General features: G+C 35.9%; 1 protein-coding gene, 1 long non-coding RNA gene and 1 other non-coding gene across 6 annotated transcripts; 1 reads left to right on the top strand and 2 right to left on the bottom strand.

Moving 5' to 3' along the window:
* Positions 1-247: 247 nt before the first annotated feature.
* LOC146914661 (small nucleolar RNA R71) lies at positions 248-353 on the bottom strand. The gene has a single exon (XR_015017248.1). It is a non-coding gene; the product is annotated as a small nucleolar RNA R71 (small nucleolar RNA).
* Positions 354-9,173: 8,820 nt separating this feature from the next.
* Positions 9,174-12,491, bottom strand: LOC146914660 (uncharacterized). Of its 4 annotated transcripts, none has more exons than XR_015014338.1 (9): positions 12,118-12,491; positions 11,288-11,422; positions 10,871-10,977; positions 10,583-10,758; positions 10,406-10,458; positions 10,041-10,185; positions 9,822-9,934; positions 9,603-9,694; positions 9,174-9,423 (listed from the first exon to the last, which is right to left on the bottom strand). It is a non-coding gene; the product is annotated as an uncharacterized LOC146914660 (long non-coding RNA). The 4 variants fall into 4 exon arrangements; XR_015014339.1 differs by having other exon boundaries at positions 10,635-10,758; XR_015014340.1 differs by having other exon boundaries at positions 10,694-10,758.
* Positions 12,492-13,963: 1,472 nt separating this feature from the next.
* On the top strand, positions 13,964-17,255 carry LOC146914659 (lysine-specific demethylase JMJ27-like). Its single transcript, XM_085717446.1, has 6 exons — positions 13,964-15,647; positions 15,794-15,924; positions 16,164-16,263; positions 16,354-16,486; positions 16,568-16,634; positions 17,140-17,255. Exons 1-6 carry the CDS (start codon positions 15,489-15,491, stop codon positions 17,141-17,143), a joined length of 594 nt encoding a protein of 197 aa, XP_085573572.1. The 5' UTR covers positions 13,964-15,488; the 3' UTR covers positions 17,144-17,255.
* Positions 17,256-19,469: the final 2,214 nt, after the last annotated feature.

Below are 19,469 nucleotides of genomic sequence, written 5' to 3'. Positions count from 1 at the left end.
AAGCAATTCGATGGGACTGAAGCTATGAGTCCTCATGAACACTTGAGCCGTTTTGCTGAAACCTGCGAGTTTTGTGTGCAACCAGCCACCGTGACTGAAGCACAAAAGAAGCTAAGGCTGTTTCCTTTCACTTTGACGGGAAGAGCGAAAGATTGGTTGCTAACAATACCAAACGGGACTGTCCAAACATGGGAAGAGTTAGAGCTGAAGTTCTTGGAGAAATATTTCCCTATGTCTAAATATTGGGAAAAGAAGATGGAGATCTCTAACTTCAAGCAAGGAGAAGGTGAATCATTGTATGATGCTTGGGAGCGATTCAATTTGCTTCTTAAGAGATGCCCTAATCATGAGTTCACCGAGAAGCAATACCTCCAAATCTTCACTGAGGGGGTAACACCAAACACTAGAATGTTCTTAGATGCTTCCGCGGGAGGTAGTCTCAAGAGCAAAACTGATCATGAAGTCCAAGCTTTGATAGAAAACATGGCTGGAAATGAATATCGTGATCAAGCTAAAAAGAAAGAAAGAGGAGTGTTTGGAGTGAGTGAACAAACTGCTATCCTTGCTAACCAAGCAGCTATGAACAAACAAATTGAAGCTCTAACTAAGGAGTTTCAAGGCTTCACCTTGGCTCATAAGCAACAACAAGTAGCTGCAATCAAGTGTGACTTATGTGGTGAAGAACATCCCAATGGTGAATGTGTTCCGGAAGGATCAAGTGAAGAAGCTAACTTCATGGGAGGTTATAAAAGGCAGAATCAATACTACAATTCAGGCATTAATAAGCATCCAAATCTAAGCTACTCAAACAACAATGCTTTGAACTCTCAGATGCTCACTCCTCCTCAACAACAACAAAGAAAGCCATCAGCTCTTGAAGAAACTATGATGAACTTCATGAAGATGACTCAAGGCAACTTTGAAGAGATGAAGAAGAGTCAAGAAGCTGAAAGAAAGAACAATGAAGCTTCTAGGAAGATGCTTGAAACTCAACTGGGGCAATTAGCTAAGCAATTGGCTGAACAAAGTAAAGGCGGATTCTCAGGTAACACTAAAGACAACCCTAAGAATGAGTCTTGTAATGCTATTGAATTGAGGAGCAAAAAGGTTTTGACACCTTTAGTTCCAAAAGCTCCAAAGAAGGTTGATGATGTAGTTGAGGTAGAGGAGGATGATGTAGTTGAAAAAAATGATGAGGGCGTAGTTGAAAAAGAAAATGATCATGGAGTAGTTGAAAACGAAAGGAAGAAAAAAATAGAGGGAGAAAAAAGTGAGAAATTGATAGATGAAGATTCAATCTTGAGGAAGTCGAAGAGTCAAATTCTGAAAGATGGAGATAAGCCACAAGTTATTCCATCATATGTGAAGCTTCCATACCCTCACCTTTCGAAGAAGAAAGAAAAGGATGAAGGCCAATTCAAGAAGTTCATGCAACTTTTCTCACAACTTCAGGTGAATATTCCTTTCGGCGAAGCTCTTGATCAAATGCCGTTGTATGCTAAGTTCATGAAAGACTTGTTGACTAAAAGAAGGAAGCCTAAGGATGATGAGAACATAGCACTTTCTGAAAATTGTAGTGCTATTCTTCAAAAGAAGCTGCCACCTAAGTTGAAGGATCCTGGTGCCTTTACTATCCCTTGTTCAATTGGACCGGTAGACATTGGAAGAGCTTTATGTGACTTGGGAGCAAGTATAAATCTGATGCCACTTTCAATGATGAAGAAGCTTAAGTGTGGGGAACCAAAACCAACAAGAATGACCATTACTTTAGCTGATCGGTCAATCTCTTATCCTTTCGGTATACTTGAAGATGTGCTAGTCAAGGTTAATGACTTGGTATTTCCAGTAGATTTTGTGATCTTGGATATGGCTGAAGATGAAGATATACCCCTCATTCTAGGAAGACCTTTCCTTGCAACTGGCCGTGCTTTGATTGACATTGAGAAAGGAGAGCTAATGTTGAGATTCCATAAGGAGCAAGTAGTGTTTAATATATTTGAGGCCATGAAGCACAAAGATGAAAATCCCAAGTGTTACCGGATTGACATTGTTGAAGAAATAGTTAAAGATGACTCTTGTGAACATCAACCAACACACCCTCTTGAACGTGCAATTGTGAATTCTATAGCAAAAGGTGAAGATGATGAAGATCTTGAAGTAAGTGATTGTGTGAAGCAACTAGCAGCAAGCAAGCAAGAGTTGGGTCCGGTAAAAATAGAAGAATTAATGGGTAAGCACTCTATGGATGCTCCTATTTTGAGTGGAGAAGGAGAGAAAAATCCAGAATTAAAAGAACTCCCTTCTCACTTGAAATATGTTTTTCTCACTAAGGATGCCTCTAAACCAGTAATCATCAGCAATACCTTGACACCTTTGGAAGAAGAAAAATTAATGAGGGTGTTAAGAGACAATCAAGGAGCTTTGGGGTGGAATATTTCTGATTTGAAGGGTATTAGTCCAGCGTATTGCATGCATAAAATACACATGGAGGCTGAATACAAACCGGTGGTTCAACCTCAAAGGAGACTTAACCCAACAATGAAGGAAGTGGTAAAGAAAGAGGTACTGAAGTTACTAGATGCAGGTATGATCTACCCTATCTCAGATAGCTCATGGGTAAGTCCAGTTCATGTGGTACCCAAGAAAGGAGGAATGACGGTGGTAGCAAATGAAAAAAATGAATTGATACCTACCCGCACCGTCACTGGTTGGAGAATGTGTATAGACTACCGGAGGTTGAATACCGCAACAAGAAAGGACCACTTTCCATTACCATTCATGGATCAAATGATTGAGAGATTGGCTGGCCAAGCTTTCTATTGCTTCTTGGATGGGTATTCAGGGTATAATCAAATTGCAGTAGCTCCGGAGGATCAAGAAAAGACTGCCTTCACTTGTCCATTTGGAGTGTTTGCTTATCGAAGGATGCCCTTTGGGCTGTGTAATGCGCCGGCAACCTTTCAAAGGTGTATGCTTTCCATCTTCTCTGATATGATAGAGAAGAACATTGAGGTATTTATGGACGACTTTTCTGTTTTTGGTAAGTCTTTTGATCAATGCTTGTTCCATTTAAATGTTGTACTTAAAAGATGCACCGAAACTAACCTTGTTTTGAATTGGGAGAAATGTCATTTTATGGTAACTGAAGGTATAGTTTTGGGGCATAAAATAAGTGCTAAAGGCATTGAAGTGGACCAAGCCAAAATAGAGGTTATAGAGAAACTTCCTCCACCTGTTAATGTTAAAGGAGTAAGGAGTTTCTTGGGGCATGCCGGTTTCTACCGGCTGTTCATAAAAGACTTTTCTAAAATTTCCAAACCCCTCTGTAACCTCTTGGTCAAAGAAAATGAGTTTAATTTTGATTCTGAATGTCTAAATGCTTTTTCTTTGATTAAAAACAAGTTGGTAACTGCATCAATAATCATTGCACCCGATTGGGATTTACCTTTTGAACTTATGTGTGATGCAAGTGATTATGCTGTTGGTGCAGTCCTAGGCCAACGCAAGAACAAATTTTTTCATGCAATTTACTATGCAAGCAAGGTTTTAAATGAAAATCAAGTTAACTATTCCACAACTGAAAAGGAATTGCTTGCGGTAATCTTTGCATTGGAAAAATTTCGTTCTTATCTAATAGGCTCCAAAGTTATTGTTTTTACAGATCATGCAGCTCTCAAATATCTCTTAACTAAAGGGGATTCAAAGCCTCGACTGTTGAGGTGGATCCTATTATTGCAAGAATTTGATCTTGAAATTCGTGACAAGAAGGGAGTCGAGAACGTGGTAGCTGACCACCTCTCAAGGCTGGAAAATGATGAGGTAACAAAGAAGGAGAAGGCCATCAAGGCCGAGTTCCCTGATGAACAGCTGTTTGCTATTGGAGAAAGACCTTGGTTTGCTGACATGGCAAACTTTAAGGCCGGCAACATAGTTCCTGATGATATGACCTATCCTCAGAGGAAAAAGTTCTTCAAAGATGCGAACCACTACTTGTGGGATGACCCATATCTGTTTAAGGTAGGTACTGACGGTTTGATTAGACGTTGTGTTGCAGGTGAGGAAGCACATAGTATCATGTGGCACTGCCATAGCTCAGCTTATGGAGGCCACCACAGTGGAGAAAGAACAGCTGCAAAAATTTTGCAAAGTGGATTCTGGTGGCCTACCCTTTTCAAAGATTGCCACAACTTTGTCACAAGATGTGACAGATGCCAAAGGACAGGTAACATATCAAAGAGGAATGAAATGCCCCTAAAAGGAATCATTGAAGTTGAACCATTTGATTGTTGGGGTATTGATTTTATGGGACCATTCCCTTCCTCTTACTCTTATCTTCATATTCTAGTCTGTGTTGATTATGTCACAAAGTGGGTTGAAGCGATACCATGTGTTGCTAATGATGCCAAAACGGTTGTCAACTTCCTTCAAAAGAATATTTTCACTAGGTTTGGAACCCCTAGAGTATTGATCAGTGATGGGGGGAAGCATTTTTGCAATAATTTTCTTGAAAATGTGCTCAAAAAGTATAACATTAAGCACAAAGTTGCAACTCCCTATCACCCACAAACTAGTGGTCAAGCAGAGGTTTCAAACCGACAGTTGAAAGAGATTCTGGAGAAGACAGTTGCGTCAAATAGAAAAGATTGGTCTAGGAAATTAGATGACGCACTGTGGGCATATAGGACAGCCTTTAAGACCCATCTTGGGTTCTCACCCTATCAGTTAGTCTATGGGAAGGCATGTCATCTTCCAGTCGAGCTAGAACATAAAGCTTATTGGGCCATTCAGGCCTTAAATTTTGATCAAATAGCCGCTGGTAAGAAAAGAATTTTGAAACTTAATGAACTTGAGGAGATGAGGCTTAGAGCGTATGAAAATGCGCTCATCTATAAAGCCAGGACAAAAAGGTATCATGACAAAAACTTAGTGTCTAGGGATATTAACTGTGGACAACTAGTTTTGTTGTATAATTCCAGGTTGAAGCTGTTTCCTGGGAAGCTCAAGTCAAAATGGTCTGGACCATTCTTGGTCAAAAGTGTGTCACCATATGGAGCTGTTGAACTAGTGACACCTGAAGGAGATCGAAGTTTCAAAGTGAATGGACAAAGAGTTAAACCATACCTAGGTGGCGACCTACCAAAAGGAAGGGTGGCACTCATTCTGAAGGACCTCTAAGGATCCTTAGCAGTCAAGCTAGTGACGATAAAGAAGCGCTGAGTGGGAGGCAACCCACTAGATTTACTTTGTTTTCAATCTATTTTCTTTATTTTCTTTTTAATGTCGAAGTCCATTGAACTTATTTCCCTATTGTAATTGCTCCTGCACTTGTTTATTATTAACGAATTTGTTTGTTATGTGACCTATTCCAGTTTAGTAACAGTTGTTTGATGAAACGGTATTCTAAAAGTTCAAAAGGAGGGGTGACTTGATTCAAAGGCGAAGTGTACGGCGTTGCTAGGTAGTCACATACTCCCAGAAATCTCAGCCATAAGGTTCATTGCCAAATCTTGTTTTTCAATTTACTTATATTTAGATTAGTTTTCCATGCAACTACATTTCTAGAACTTGCATTGTTTCTCTATTATTGATTGGTCTTTGTCAATTACACACTGAGGCAAAAGTGCTTGGTCCTGTGAGCCTTTTTGAAGCCTACCCTGTTTTAATTTGATGAATTTATCCTTTCTTAACCAATTGTGAGCCGGTAGGATTAGAACTTTTTGTTCGGTGACAAACTACATTACAAGCCTAGAGACTTTTAGGACTTGTCCCTTAATGTATTTTCTGAGTTAAGGCATTGTAGAATGTTGCTAAAGATTAAGTTTGGGGTTATTGGAATTTGCAACCAACTAAGTTTGGGGTGGGGGTACTAGAGAATAAGAGAACAAAAATGAAAGAAATATAAAATTGTCATGCAAAATACACACAAAAATGGTGTATCAAAAAAAAAAAAAGAAATTGAATGATGAAAAAGGGACAAAACATTGAAAATCCGAGTAACTTCAAACTCGAGTGTCCCTAAATGTTAAAAATGTTCTCTAGTACCTTTGCATTGATTGTATTTCCACAAGGTGAATGAATGAAGGAATGAATTATGTGCTTTAACTTCCGTAGGAATGCCTAACTCAAATTTTGTGTAGCCTACTTATCCAAATATATCCCACCTTTCACCTAAGCCCCGTTATAACCCTAAAGACCTCAAAAGTGTGTAATGATATTGACTTTGATTGATATTTAGAAACTTTTCAAGCGTATGGTAATATGTAGACCTGCATGTCGACTGGTAGAACCCTATTTCATATTGATGCGTGGAGTTGTGAATTGGTGGATGCGAACAAGTCAAACTAGCTCATCTTTAGCTAGAAGGAGAATGAACTTTTGGGTACTATCGTTTTGTCAGGTAACTGTTATTTTACTGTCGTTTGTCACTGTTGCAAGCAAATTCCTTGAGGACAAGGAATGGTTTAAGTTTGGGGTTGTGATGACATGCTGTCATTACGTAATTTTTAGGACTTATTTTGACATTTTGATAGAGTTCTAAGCAACATTAAGTGCCCAGGAGATGATAAAAGCAACAAATTTGGAAGATCTGGAAGCTGCCAATCGTATTGCGATTTTCAGCATCGCAATACGATTTCTTGAAGTCAGAGAGCATGTTTTTGAAGGTGCTGGATCGCAATACGATCCAGCCAATCGTGATACGATTTCAAGAAGGGCTGAAAAGGAAATTAGGGTTCAAAGTACCAATCGTGGTACGATTTGTGCCATCGTGGTACGATTTTGGGCGATCAGAACTTGCCTATTTAAGCTGAAGTCAGTCTCAAACAAAGGGGATTACGATTTTGGAGAGCTAAAGTGCGATTTTAACACCCAGAAGGCTGCAGCGGAGAGGATTTCATCATCTCTAACCCAGTTTATGTATGTTATAATTCTTTCATTGATTATGCTATTTGTAAACTCAATTATGAGTAGCTAAATCTCTTAGAGATTAGGTCGAAGATGAACCTATGTAACCCTAATTGATCATATGTTGCTGTGAAACTCTATTGTTTATTAATGAATTTCTAGTCTTTATTCAATTCAATTGTTCTTAATGCTTTTTATATCCTGATCAAATATAAACATGATTTTGTGAGATCGAATGACTACTGACCATAGCTTTCGACTTAGACCTAATTGAATTGTTCTGATAAACATGGTTAGTCTAGGAATAGATAATCGTTTGTTAGTGATATTAGGTTAACGTTCATAAAACCTTCAAGGATTATTAGACCACCTAAGGAATTAGGGGCTGTAGTTTAAGAAGAGGGTCCTAACTCAAGGGATTGATTAGGGCTAATTTGTTAACTATCGTGAAACTAGAAAATCATTAGTAATAATAGGTGCAGTAACCAATTAGGGGAAACATAGAGGATTCAAAGACCTGATCTCATCTCTCTCCATATTTTCTTAATCAAATCTTATTCTTTTATTTGATTTCATAAAATCAAACCCAATCTACTGCCTAGTGGCAAACAAAAATAAACTTTTACACATCCTATCTTTATAACGCGATTGAATTATTGAAGTTAAAAACAGTCCTCGTGGGAACGATATTTTTACTACTTCGATAGTATTTGGTGCACTTGCCAGAGATCTATCAGAAGGATTTGATTATCTTGAGTGGTTGATGAATGAAATGATGATAATGGTTTGAAATTAATCTCAATATAAGGGTGGTAGTCTTTAAACCGTAAAACTTTTAATAAGAAAATGGTGGATGGAAGTGGCAGTAGTGATTGGGTTTTGGTGGATGAAATAGAACAGAGAAGTATTGGGAAGTTACTATGGAGTATTATTGATTGATTTTAGGTGGATGGTGGCAGAATTAAAGTTAAACGTGAAGAGCGAAGCCGGTAGCCAATTTTTTTTATAAAAAAGCAGATGACGTGGTCCAATTGTAAGGCGTGTGGTGAAAGGAGAGTGTTTAAGCGTTTGACGCTAGCACTTCTCATTGAAGATTTCTGAATTACCTGTTAAAACAAACAAGGTAGCGTAGCTGTAATCTAATACTGATTGAAAACAATCAAAGTTAAATATGATAATCTATTATGAAAATGGCTAAATTTATTACTATGATTCCATAACCCATTTAAAAAACTTGACTTATTTTCAATTGATTGAAAATTCAATCCAAATATATTCTTAACACGTGAAATGTTTAAGATTCCTTCTTTACCTCTTTCAAAAGGATGAGATAATTTGGTGCTTTGACAAGAAAGGCATGTATACTACTAAAAATACGTACCATTAGAGTGTTGATCATATTATTAATAGAAACGAATGACGCGTTAAAGATGATTTGAATAAACGTTGGTCCATACATTCCTAAAAGATTAGGAGAAGCATCCGGGGGAATCTCAGACATTCCAACTAGGTCGGCACCAATGAGAAATCCCCATCCTCTGCTTCCTACCACATAAAATAATATTAAAAATTAGAAAAATATATGTGTGTGTGTGTGTGTGTCTGTGTGGTGGGGGTGGGCGAGAAAAGAAAAAAGAAAGACTAAGGAAAGCAAAACATAGGGAGAAAAAGACGGTTCCGAAGAAAATCAGGTAAATTAGTCGACCAACAAGAGCCCTAAATTGAGTAAAACAATACATTCGTGGCTAACAATCAATAGTGACAAAAGCTCCAAAAGTCTGACTTTGACTTAAAATCATTTCTAAAGGGAAAATCAATTATTGCCCCTACAAGAAATTTGAGCTGTAGTGACAGACAAAAACCGTCACTATAGGCTATTGCTCCGTAGCTAAAGGTAGCAAAAACATTTACCCACGGCCACATTGGTCGTGCAGTTTGCTCAACGAATGGCAACGAAATTTTGTCCGTCTGTCATTGCTAGGTGGCCGTCACCATATGTTTTAGACCTTTACCTAAGGATAAACAATAGGTATTTATGTGAAATCCAATGAAAATATAAAAGACCTTTACCTACGATTTGACTGTCACTAAAAGTATTATTTTTTTGAAAAAATTAATTTTTATTCCACCATAAATTCTAAAAATTAAATAATTCATAAATTCTAAAAATTAAATAATTCATAAAATTACCTATAAAATTAGTTTCCACCATAAATTCTAAAAAATAAATACTAAATAAATTGTAGAATATAAAACTGAAGTCGATAAAATCATGTAAAATCAATTCAATAATGAAGAATTATGAATAGCAGAAAAGAATTATTTGTCTCTCTACATTGATAAGAAGCTGAGAACTCTACATTGTAACTAAACTAAGAAATTAATTTATTCTTCTGTAAACAAAACCAATCAATTCTTCAAAATTCCAAGGTGACTGATCTTGAAGGCCACCATCCAATCACACCAGGTGGCTTCCCTTGAGCATCACGCAGACGCCAAAATTCTATCTTGACAGAATTCCTACAAATAATGGTAACATGAGAAAATGAATTCAATACCTGATATACACGAGACTGAGTATCAAAGTTTGTACAAAGAAATTAACTTATTGACTAGCCAAGGGGGGGAGGGGATGAAATCCTATACGTATGGTAAGATCTAACTGCAATGCTTAGTTTTCAAAACTTCATTTAACATACATAGGACAAAATGCTGGGTGAAGTCAAATGCAGTTGAAAGCTGTCCACTGCGATCAATCCAATTGATTATTCGTTGCCCTATATATGGCTATCTGCAAAGAGTTAAAAATAAGTGAGCTAAGTGTACAATGCGAAAGAAGTATTGAAAGGGTAATGTATTCACTTACTTAGTAACCAAAAAGTATTCATTTATTTGATGAATGAGAATTTTAAGCATACCTTGGTTATAGTCCAAAGTAGAACCGTTGTAGTTGCAAGTATCCCAATACTCCCCGACAGATAACAGTGGCTTTGCTCCTTCAATATACTCTTTCACATATTTTGGTGAAAAACTACAAATGACAGAATTGAAAGGTATAAAACTATAGCTCCTGAAATATATAAAGTAAGAAGCCAAAAGGAAAACACTCAATATTCAAAAGGTGTAGCACATCTTACCCTTTGCATCATCAAAACGAAAATCCTGAAAGCCCACATTATGGCGAAGCCACTGAAGCCATCCTATGATATCCTTTCACACAAAATCTTGAGTATGGTCGATATTAGGAAACCCGTGGAAAATGTCCCCAGTGTTTCGATTAACCTGAAATGAACAACGCAAAGATACAACAAGAGGAACACAGGATGTGGAATAGCCTTTTGTAACTGTTCTTACTGTTAATAAGAAGGCAAAAAATATAATGTGATGAAGGAAGACTCATATTATCCGTTAGAAGTTCAAGCAGTCCACATTCTATTAAAATTTATAAGAGAGACCTGTAAGGTATAGTAAGAAGAAAAACAATGTAGTAGTGAGAGCACACCTCTAAAAGAAAACGAGCTCTCCGATAGTATCCCAAATCGGCCCAAATACTTTCTGCACAGAAATCAAAACAAATGCTTACTTTTAAATTTTATAACTTAAATGTGGAACTAAACTAATAATCTAAACTAATAATCTTAAGGCAATATACTACACAATAGCATAGTATCAGACTTACATTTGAGAGAGATATCTATTAATAATTGATTAATGTACTAGTAAACTCGTACAATATTTTGAGAGACATGTCTTGTCATTTGTTATTGAAATGAGAGGGAGGGTTATCTACTCATTTGTGAGTGAATTGAGACCTCAGGGCAAAAAGGTTATATAGACTATTGAAGTTCTGCAAAACTGTAATGAAGGAGATTTAGTTTAGAATTTAACATCATATGTTATTACTTGTTTTTGATCAAAGGGAAAGAAAAGAATAAACATATTACAAACTAAACCACCTAAAACTGACCTGAATACTTAGCATATTCTGCTTGTTTCAAAATAAGTCTAAAAGTCTTCGCACATATCATTTTTGGATATCTCGGCTTACAAGAAAAAGCCATGTTTCAGCTGCCCCTGAAAATAATTTAAAATAATTAATGAAGCATGTGTAAAATTTACACATTGGCTCGATAAATGTATATTATTGCATCTAAAAATGCAAGTAAAATGAGTGAATCCCCAATTTTTTTCAGGAATTATTTATTGTTGGTACACTATATTATATTTCGAGGTCAATAAGGCTTATAAAACCCAAAAATCTCTCGAGGATTCGTAGCTAGCTATTTATAAACTCAACAGTAATAATTCATGCAAAATCAGTTGCACTACATAATCATACCAAGTATTTTAATCTATTTATCCAAAAGGGTCATAGTCCACTTACGGTTGAGTGCTAAATCTGTATAACAAAGCTGGTTTGCCGTGATACTCGTAGACTACGATAGACATAGAACAACAACCAGAGCTGTTCCAAAAAATCTTTCGAAGACTTGACTTCTATACAAATCTTCTTAGCAACCTGCAATAGAAATGTACAAAGTTATATGACAACGTTAGCAACCTACTTTAGCTTTTGATATTGATGGAGCTGGAGGACAGCAATCTATTTCTATTGCCTACAACACATACTTTCCTACTGCATTCATATTTCGAAAACACACATAAACATGATTTCAAATTGCATACCGCATCAAGTGATACAGTAGTGATATTACGGCTGCGGTAATGTTTTTTTGCAACCTTATGAGACCGCAGTTGCAGACTATGTCACTTACAAACGATCAAATGATACATAGACAATTGTTTGATGAACGACCATTGGATATTTGAAGACACAATACTGATTCCTCTATACATGTTTGAATTAAAGTCTACGGCCATATACAATCCAAACTAAAGAAGGAACCAGATGAGTGGAACCATGTAGTATACCTATAGGTATGTGAAGACACAATACTGATTCCTTTATACATGTTTGAATTAATGTTAACACAATTCTGCGAAAATCCAGTTCAAAAACACATGCACATAAACTGATTCCAAAATTCTCCCAAAATCCAGTTCAAAAACACATACACATGAACCGATTTCAAAATTTTCCCAAAATCTAGTTCAAAAACACATCTACGTATACTAATTTCAAGAATAACAACACTATACCTAATTACCACATACATATCAAAAATTAAAACAAAGAGAATGAAAATTACTCACAGCGATTGAAAATGATCCAGAGCGAGTTCGAAGATCGGCGACGATTGAGATCGATACAGTTTGTGAGATTTGATGATTGATGTAGTTTGTGAGCTTCAGAACGATTAAGAGCAAAATCGATTTGAAGATCTCTAAATCGATTTGAACAAAATATGAAGAACAAAATCGATTTGAAAATCGATACAGTTGGGAATCGATTCAGAGCTTGTTTGAGAAGATTGTGGAGGTGAGATTGATGAGGTTTGTGAGGTTTGAGATCAATGGAGTTTGTGAGATTTGAGATAGATGAAGTGTGAATTTTGAGTTTGATCAAGAAAAAGCGAGAGCGTGTGAATGGTATGTGTTTGTGAAAAAAATTTCACTCTATTTGAAAAAAATTATTTGGCAGCAAATGATTGGGTGTAATCATTCACTGTTCTTTCTTATTGTCACAATTACCTGATATAATTCTTGTCTTTGTTGGAATGGCACATTATCATAAAACACTCACCATTCAATCAAACGTATGGCAGGAGATGCTCATTGGCACATGATGAGGCTGTATAACACCTTGCTAAGTTCATTCAATTTTGTTCTTTCACGACAACAACAATCGTTATCACACCAAAAGTACCAAAACCTGCGTAAGGTCATCATCAATATATGTTTCCGAAAGGTTTTTCACATACACATTAGTGAACTTAGGTGAGTCATTTCTTGGCCTTTTCTGGCTACGAATAAAATGCCCCACATAAACTTTCTCTTGGTTGATTCACAATTGAAATAAAACAAATGTGCATCACTTCCACGCAATTTGGAGTTTCGATTGTCCCGATCAATTTTGAGACAAATGATAAGACCTAAATAGACAATGGATTCTTCATGGTAATATTGATTCGGATTTTTTTATAGTAATGTTACTCTCGAGAATTCAGCATGGTCACATTGATTGAATCACGGAAATCTTGTGCGTAAAATTTCCTCGGCTTCAATTTCTTTTTCATTTTTCTGCAGTATTTCATTTCTGTGATTTTTCTACATATGTGCTTTATTGCTGCGTTATAAATTTTTTGTCTTTTTATGTGCTATTTTTCTGTTGCACTCAGAATGTTCACAATAATTTATTTTGCATTTACAACTATTTTAACCACGTTCGAATAACATTCACAAAATATGAGAAATTTTTATACAAAAAGTACCATTTGGATATGTATAATCTAAACAATTCGAACTCATTTTGACTAAATCGAAAAAATCAATCCAAACACATGAAATATTGAAGATTCCTTTGTTTCATCTCTTTCAAAAGGATGAGATGATCTGGTCCATTGATAAGAAAGCATGAAAAAAATATAAGTTAAAAACTACACAATGACATTAAAAAAAAAAAAAAAAAAACGAGTTGATGGTGATCGGAGTAAACTTTGGACTACACATTCATCAGGTAAAGCATTTTATATTCAATCCAAGTCATCAGAACTGTAAATTTCATTATTTCATGTATTCCTTTTATACATTTGGAAAATGTTCAATTTAAAGCCTAATTTACTTTTCATAGCAGGCTAAGAAAAAAGGAACAAAATATGAGAAACAAATAGTTAAATAGCAATGATGAATTTTGCATATAGAAAATATTCAGTGATATTTTATTAATTAACAAAAACCAACAATAAATTACATACGTGTGAACAAAAAGAATAGATTCACATAAAAAAAAAACTGAGCTTATGAGAAGTTGAACCAGTACAACCATAGCAATTACAAAGGTGACGAAGAGTTTTTTTCTAATCAATATATTTCCATATACTAGTCATGGTATAATTGTGTCCGAATTAATCATGGAAATCATAGTTGTTGCGTTATATAAACACTACAAGAATTCCTCAATCTACTAACCAATACAAAATTGCATTACTGACGGATTTAGGCCCTCAGTAATTACTGGCGGAATAAACCTTCAGTAACATCCAAAAAACCCTCAATAAAGTTACTGACGGAAAAATCCCACAATAATTTAGTGAGTTACATTACTGACGGATAAATCCGTCAGTATTTTAATAAAGAACCTACGAATTATTACTGAGGGATATAATCCGCCAATAATGTAAACACATATGTCTTTGCTTTACTGAGGGAGATAATCCGTCAGTAATGGTATAACAGAATTATATAATCCGCCAGTAATTCAAAAGATCCGCCAGTAATGTTGTTATTTACGAATCCGTCAGTAACGCATACAGTCCGCCAGTAATTAAAGCAATAATCCGCCAGTATTGAAGCCAAATCCGCCATTAAAGGTCGGTTGCTCCCTCTCTCATTTCCCCTCCCTCTCTCACGTACTTACTTCCTCTTCTCTCATTTCTGTATTTTTTTTTCTTCTCCATGGGCACCACCACCTAGCTTTCTCCAGCCACCGTTCTCCCACCATTCGACCTCCTATAGGCAAGAAAAAACCATTTTTGTGATCATCTCCTCTTCCTCTACAATAGCCCTCAATTTATTTTTTTGATTGGAGAAGTTTAATTTTTGAGACCTCACACTTCTCTGTTTTCCGGCCACCGTGAGCTGCCTTTGGGAAAACCAAACCCACCATCTTCTTCCTCATGATGTTAGCAACAAAACCCCTAAACTTATTTCTTGATCTGAGCATATTCACCGAAGACCACCACGCCGGAGCTCATCTCCACCGCATCGGAAACATCTCCCACTAACATTTTAATCAATTTTTTCTTCTTCTTGGTGAGTTCTATCTTCTTCCTCTTTTCTAAATTATATTTTAGAAATTTTATATTTATTTTCGGATTTTTGATTAAATACACTAATTAGGCATGTTGTTTTTGTTAAATTGATGGCTTAAGCTTCCTAGTAAGGTCTTAGTGCATATATAATAGACTTAGTTGTTGTTTGAGCCTTATTTTATCCTATTATATGTTTAAAAATCATAGGTTAGGTTGATATAAGATTGAAACTATATTCTTTTGAATTTAAAGATGTGAGTTGTTGTGAAGAGATGTTCTTGAGATATAGATTTAGCTACAGACATGTAAATTTTGGATTGGGAATATATGTCTTCTTTAGGCATGTTTGTTTGACTATGGAAAAAGGTCAAAAGATATTTTGGGGCTTACGGGTTGGTAATGAGAGTTCGATGTTTGGCCTTCTATTTTAATTGAAGTATTACCTTCACTTTAAAGAACGGTGTTCATAAGTTTGTTTTGATCTAATTGATGTTTTAAAGTATTAGAAGCCCACCTTGTTAAGTTGATGATGGTTTGCCTATAGTCATGGCATGACGGATTTTAGGCTTCATGCTTGTCGGAGTTAAGTTAAATTAAGATGTGCATTTATATAAGCATGAATACTCTGGAATTGAAAAGATAACAAAAGGGTTGATGAGCAAATCTGGCGATGTCCATAAGAGGTGCAGTGAAAGACTAAGAACATTGCTAACCGACCACAAGAATTCTCAGGATGTTGAAGTGGAAGAAACTTTTTGTGAAAATGAGGTGGAAGAAACTATAGATCATGAATTAGAATCTTCAGATTTGATGGTGAGTTGCGCTTGAAGTTACATTCTCGTCCACTCATTATAGTTTTTATTATTACCTTAGCATTGAAATGAGTCTCTTTTGATTTCAAAATTTGATTCTTTCTTTACTCAAAATTCTCAGTTTGAACTCATTTGCTCTCTTTTTAGGGTGAACCAGAGACCAAAAAAGAGCCAAGGAATTTAAGGTGCCATCAGTGCTGGAAGAAAAGTAGGACTGGAATTGTTGTTTGTACCAAGTGCAAAAGAAAGAAATATTGTTATGAGTGCATAGCAAAGTGGTAATGTTAACTAAACTGATTTTTGTCCATCATTCTACTTTCCGATGAATTTCACTTGTTAGGTTAATTATTATTTTTGGCATATCCAACTAGAATGGTTCATGGGAGACAAATAGTTTTATTAACTTGGAAAGAGTATAGCTTTACAAACACCAGCTAATATTTTTGATAACTAAATTAGGTTACTGATTGCAGACAGGCTCTGGTTTTCTTATGATGTTTAAATTTGAAGAATATAGGTACCAAGATAAAACTAGAGATGAGATAGAGACTGCTTGTCCGTTTTGTCTTGATTATTGCAATTGCCGACTGTGCTTGAAGAAAACTATATCGACGATGGTGTGTGCTTTCATTCTCTTGCATTCTATTATGCATTCCATTACTTTTTATGCCTTTACATTTCACGTGAAATGAATTATTTATCCACAGAATGGGAATGGCGAAGCAGATGCAGATGTCAAATTACAGAAATTGTTTTACTTGCTTAAGAAAACTCTGCCTTTACTCCAACATATCCAACGGGAGCAGAAATCAAAGTTGGAAGTAGAAGCAAGCATTCACGGTACTCTAATTTGATTTGGTTAATGTTATCAAGATGTTGGACCAATGATTTCAAATGTACAATGTTGTGTTGTTTCCTCAGGTTCCCTGATGGTGGAAGAGGAGGATATTCTGCAGGCAGCAGTTGATGATGATGATCTAGTTTATTGGTATTATCTCGCTGACCCTCTTGGTTTATAGTAAAATTTTGTATGTTATGAACCTTTTTCCCTCATGCTATTGTTCAAGCATTATTTTGAATTCACTGCATTATGATTATGATCTGAACAGGAAAATATTTATATTTGCTTGAGTAAGAAGTATAATTAGAACCAATCATGGAACTGTGTTTTCCTAAACAATTCAACAATTACATTAGTTGTCTTTCAAAGTAATTGGTCATCTACATATATGTTTTCTTCTAATGCCTGTATTGATGTTGTGACACATTCATTCCTTTCCTATTCATTTTTGTTGAGAGAGAAGAGAAATTGAGAAAGATGTGTAATAAAATCCTTGTTTAGACTATAGAGCAAAGCTATTTTATATAGATATAAAAGAATTCTACAATGATATACTCATGTTTATGATTTTTACTCTGATGTAATTTCATCTAGTTTCTTTATTATGTTAGAATTTGTTAACTGTCTTATTCAGTTTGTTACTTTATCTTAGGTAACAGGCATTGTAATAGGTTTTGTACTAGAAGAGGACCTAAACTCACAATCCATCATTCATCCTTTGTTTCGATGCCACCGGAGGAAATACGAGCAGCAAATTACCAGGAGGGAAACTAGGAACAAATTTGTTTGAATATTATGATCATTAGCTTATTATGTTAGTTTTATAGATTGTATGAATATTATTTAAATATTTATGATTTTTTACGAAAACTATTTAAGGATTGTACAAATATTATGATATATTGATTAATTAATTTGTGTCTTATTAAATTAAAATTTTATTTCTTTTATTTATTTGTGTTGAATTAATTTTATTTCTTTAATTAGAATTAAAAAGTAGGAAGGGATCACAAAAAAAAGGTCCATTACATTACTGGCGGAATTTTTCGTCACTAATGCAAATCTGTATAAACATTACTGGCGGAATTTTCCCTCAGAAATGGAGAGGTAGACAAAGCATTACTGAGGGATTATTCCGCCAGTAATTACTGACGGATTGCAATCCGTCAGTAATTACTGGCGGAATAATCCCTCAGTAATGCTTTGTCAAAACTAACTCCCCATTACTGAGGGAAAATTCCGCCAGTAACATTTCTGACGCTCATATTACTGAGGGACTCGAATCCGCCAGTAATGCGTATTACTGAGGGATTTTTGGCATTACTGGGGGATTATTTCCACTAGTAATAAGGAAAATTCTTGTAGTGAAAATAAGGCTGATGAACGACCAATCTGAGATATCCAGAGTGAGCTAACCATAAACTATAAAGCCAATCAGTTCCATTAATCTATGAGATACTCCTGTAGGGAGCAGCTTCAATATCCTTATGTTTCTTGCCATATGGTCAGAGATGCATCTAGATGCGACAAGTTAGCCACTACATTACTGCTATTGGACCCAAATTTGGATAAGTTATTGGGAGCCACATCAGACAAACGTGAAATAACATTCGGGGGTGTTAAAGTAGATTGACTGCTAACATTCCCAAACTAGTGACAGGTATGTTAGGAGTGGCTGAACTGCCTGCACTGTCAGTCCTGTTGGATAATAAACTTGATTTGGTCCATTGGACTAATCAAGTGTTAGGCCCAATTAGCTAATAAGTGATGTAGCCCATAGAAAGTTCTAGAGTCATGTAGAACTAGATTGGTAGAAATATCATTAAGTGTAGTTGAGAGAAGAGTGTAGAACTCTCATGAGAGAAGTGTGTAGAACTCTCTCTTGAAGTGTGTAGAAAGTTATCCTAGGGTGTCTAGAACTCTCCCTTGGAGCCTATAAAAGGAGGAGAGCTTGTCATTTGTAAATCAAGCAAGCAAAACAAGAATCAAAGTATTCTTTCAAGTAATAGAAATTGTTCTTCTCTCAAATATTCTCCTCCTAAATTCCTCACAAAGTTCTCACTATAATCTTCTCCTATTTTCCAACAAAGTGGTATCAGAGCCTGTTCTGAGAATAAATTATTCCATAGTTATGGCGGTCAATGGAGCGGCATCCTTCCAAGTTCCACTTCTCAAAGGGAGTACCTATGATAATTGGTGCATCAAAATGATGGCTCTTCTTGGAGCACATGATGTTTGGGAGGTTGTTGAAAAAGGCTATACGGAATCACAAAATGAGGATTCCTTAACTAAAGCACAAAGAGACTCTTTGAAGGATTCAAGAAAGAGAGACAAAAAAAGCTCTCTTCCTCATCTACCAAGCATTGGATGAAGATGAGTTCGAGAAAATCTCAAATGCAACATCCGCTAAGGAGGCATGGGAGAAGCTTAAAACCTCTTGCCAAGGAGAAGACAAGGTAAAGAAGGTACGTCTCCAAACTTTAAGAGGCGAGTTTGAATCCATGCATATGAAAGAGTCAGAGTCTATTTCAGAATATTTTTCTAGAGTTATCTCTATCTCAAATCAATTAAAAAGAAACGGTGAAAAGTTAGAAGATGTGAGAATTATGGAGAAGATACTCCGATCATTAGACCCCAAATTCGAGCATATTGTTGTGACAATTGAAGAAACCAAAGATTTAGAGACTATGACAATAGAGCAACTTTAAGGATCTTTGCAAGCTTATGAAGAGAAGCACAAGAAGAAGAAAGAGATCACTGAGAAACTCTTCAAGATGCAACTAAAAGAGAAAGATGAAGGTCAAAGAAATGAGAGGAGCCAACAAAGTCAAGGTAGAGGTCGAGGACGAGGTCGCGGTCGAGGACAATTTGGACGTGGCTACGGTACGCGTGGTTCAATTTTCTCTGGAAGCAGTTACGAGAAAGGAGAGACCTCAACTAGAGGACGTGGGAGAGGATACCCAAAATCAAGGTATGACAAAT

Source organism: Medicago sativa, chromosome 6 (assembly GCF_051527215.1).
Source record: "Medicago sativa cultivar Bolivia chromosome 6, Bolivia_mono, whole genome shotgun sequence".
NCBI classification, from domain to species: domain Eukaryota; kingdom Viridiplantae; phylum Streptophyta; class Magnoliopsida; order Fabales; family Fabaceae; genus Medicago; species Medicago sativa.
Note: the sequence above shows the minus strand (reverse complement) of the source record. Positions and strands in the feature narration are given on the sequence as shown.

Excerpts from the sequence above, each read along its gene's own strand:
- LOC146914659 (XM_085717446.1), top strand. The coding sequence starts at position 15,489 with ATGAGCAAATCTGGCGATGTCCATAAGAGGTGCAGTGAAAGACTAAGA. Across the intron at positions 15,648-15,793 it reads TAGAATCTTCAGATTTGATG|GGTGAACCAGAGACCAAAAA; the intron begins GTGAGTTGCGCT and ends CTCTCTTTTTAG. Across the intron at positions 16,487-16,567 it reads AGTAGAAGCAAGCATTCACG|GTTCCCTGATGGTGGAAGAG; the intron begins GTACTCTAATTT and ends TTGTTTCCTCAG.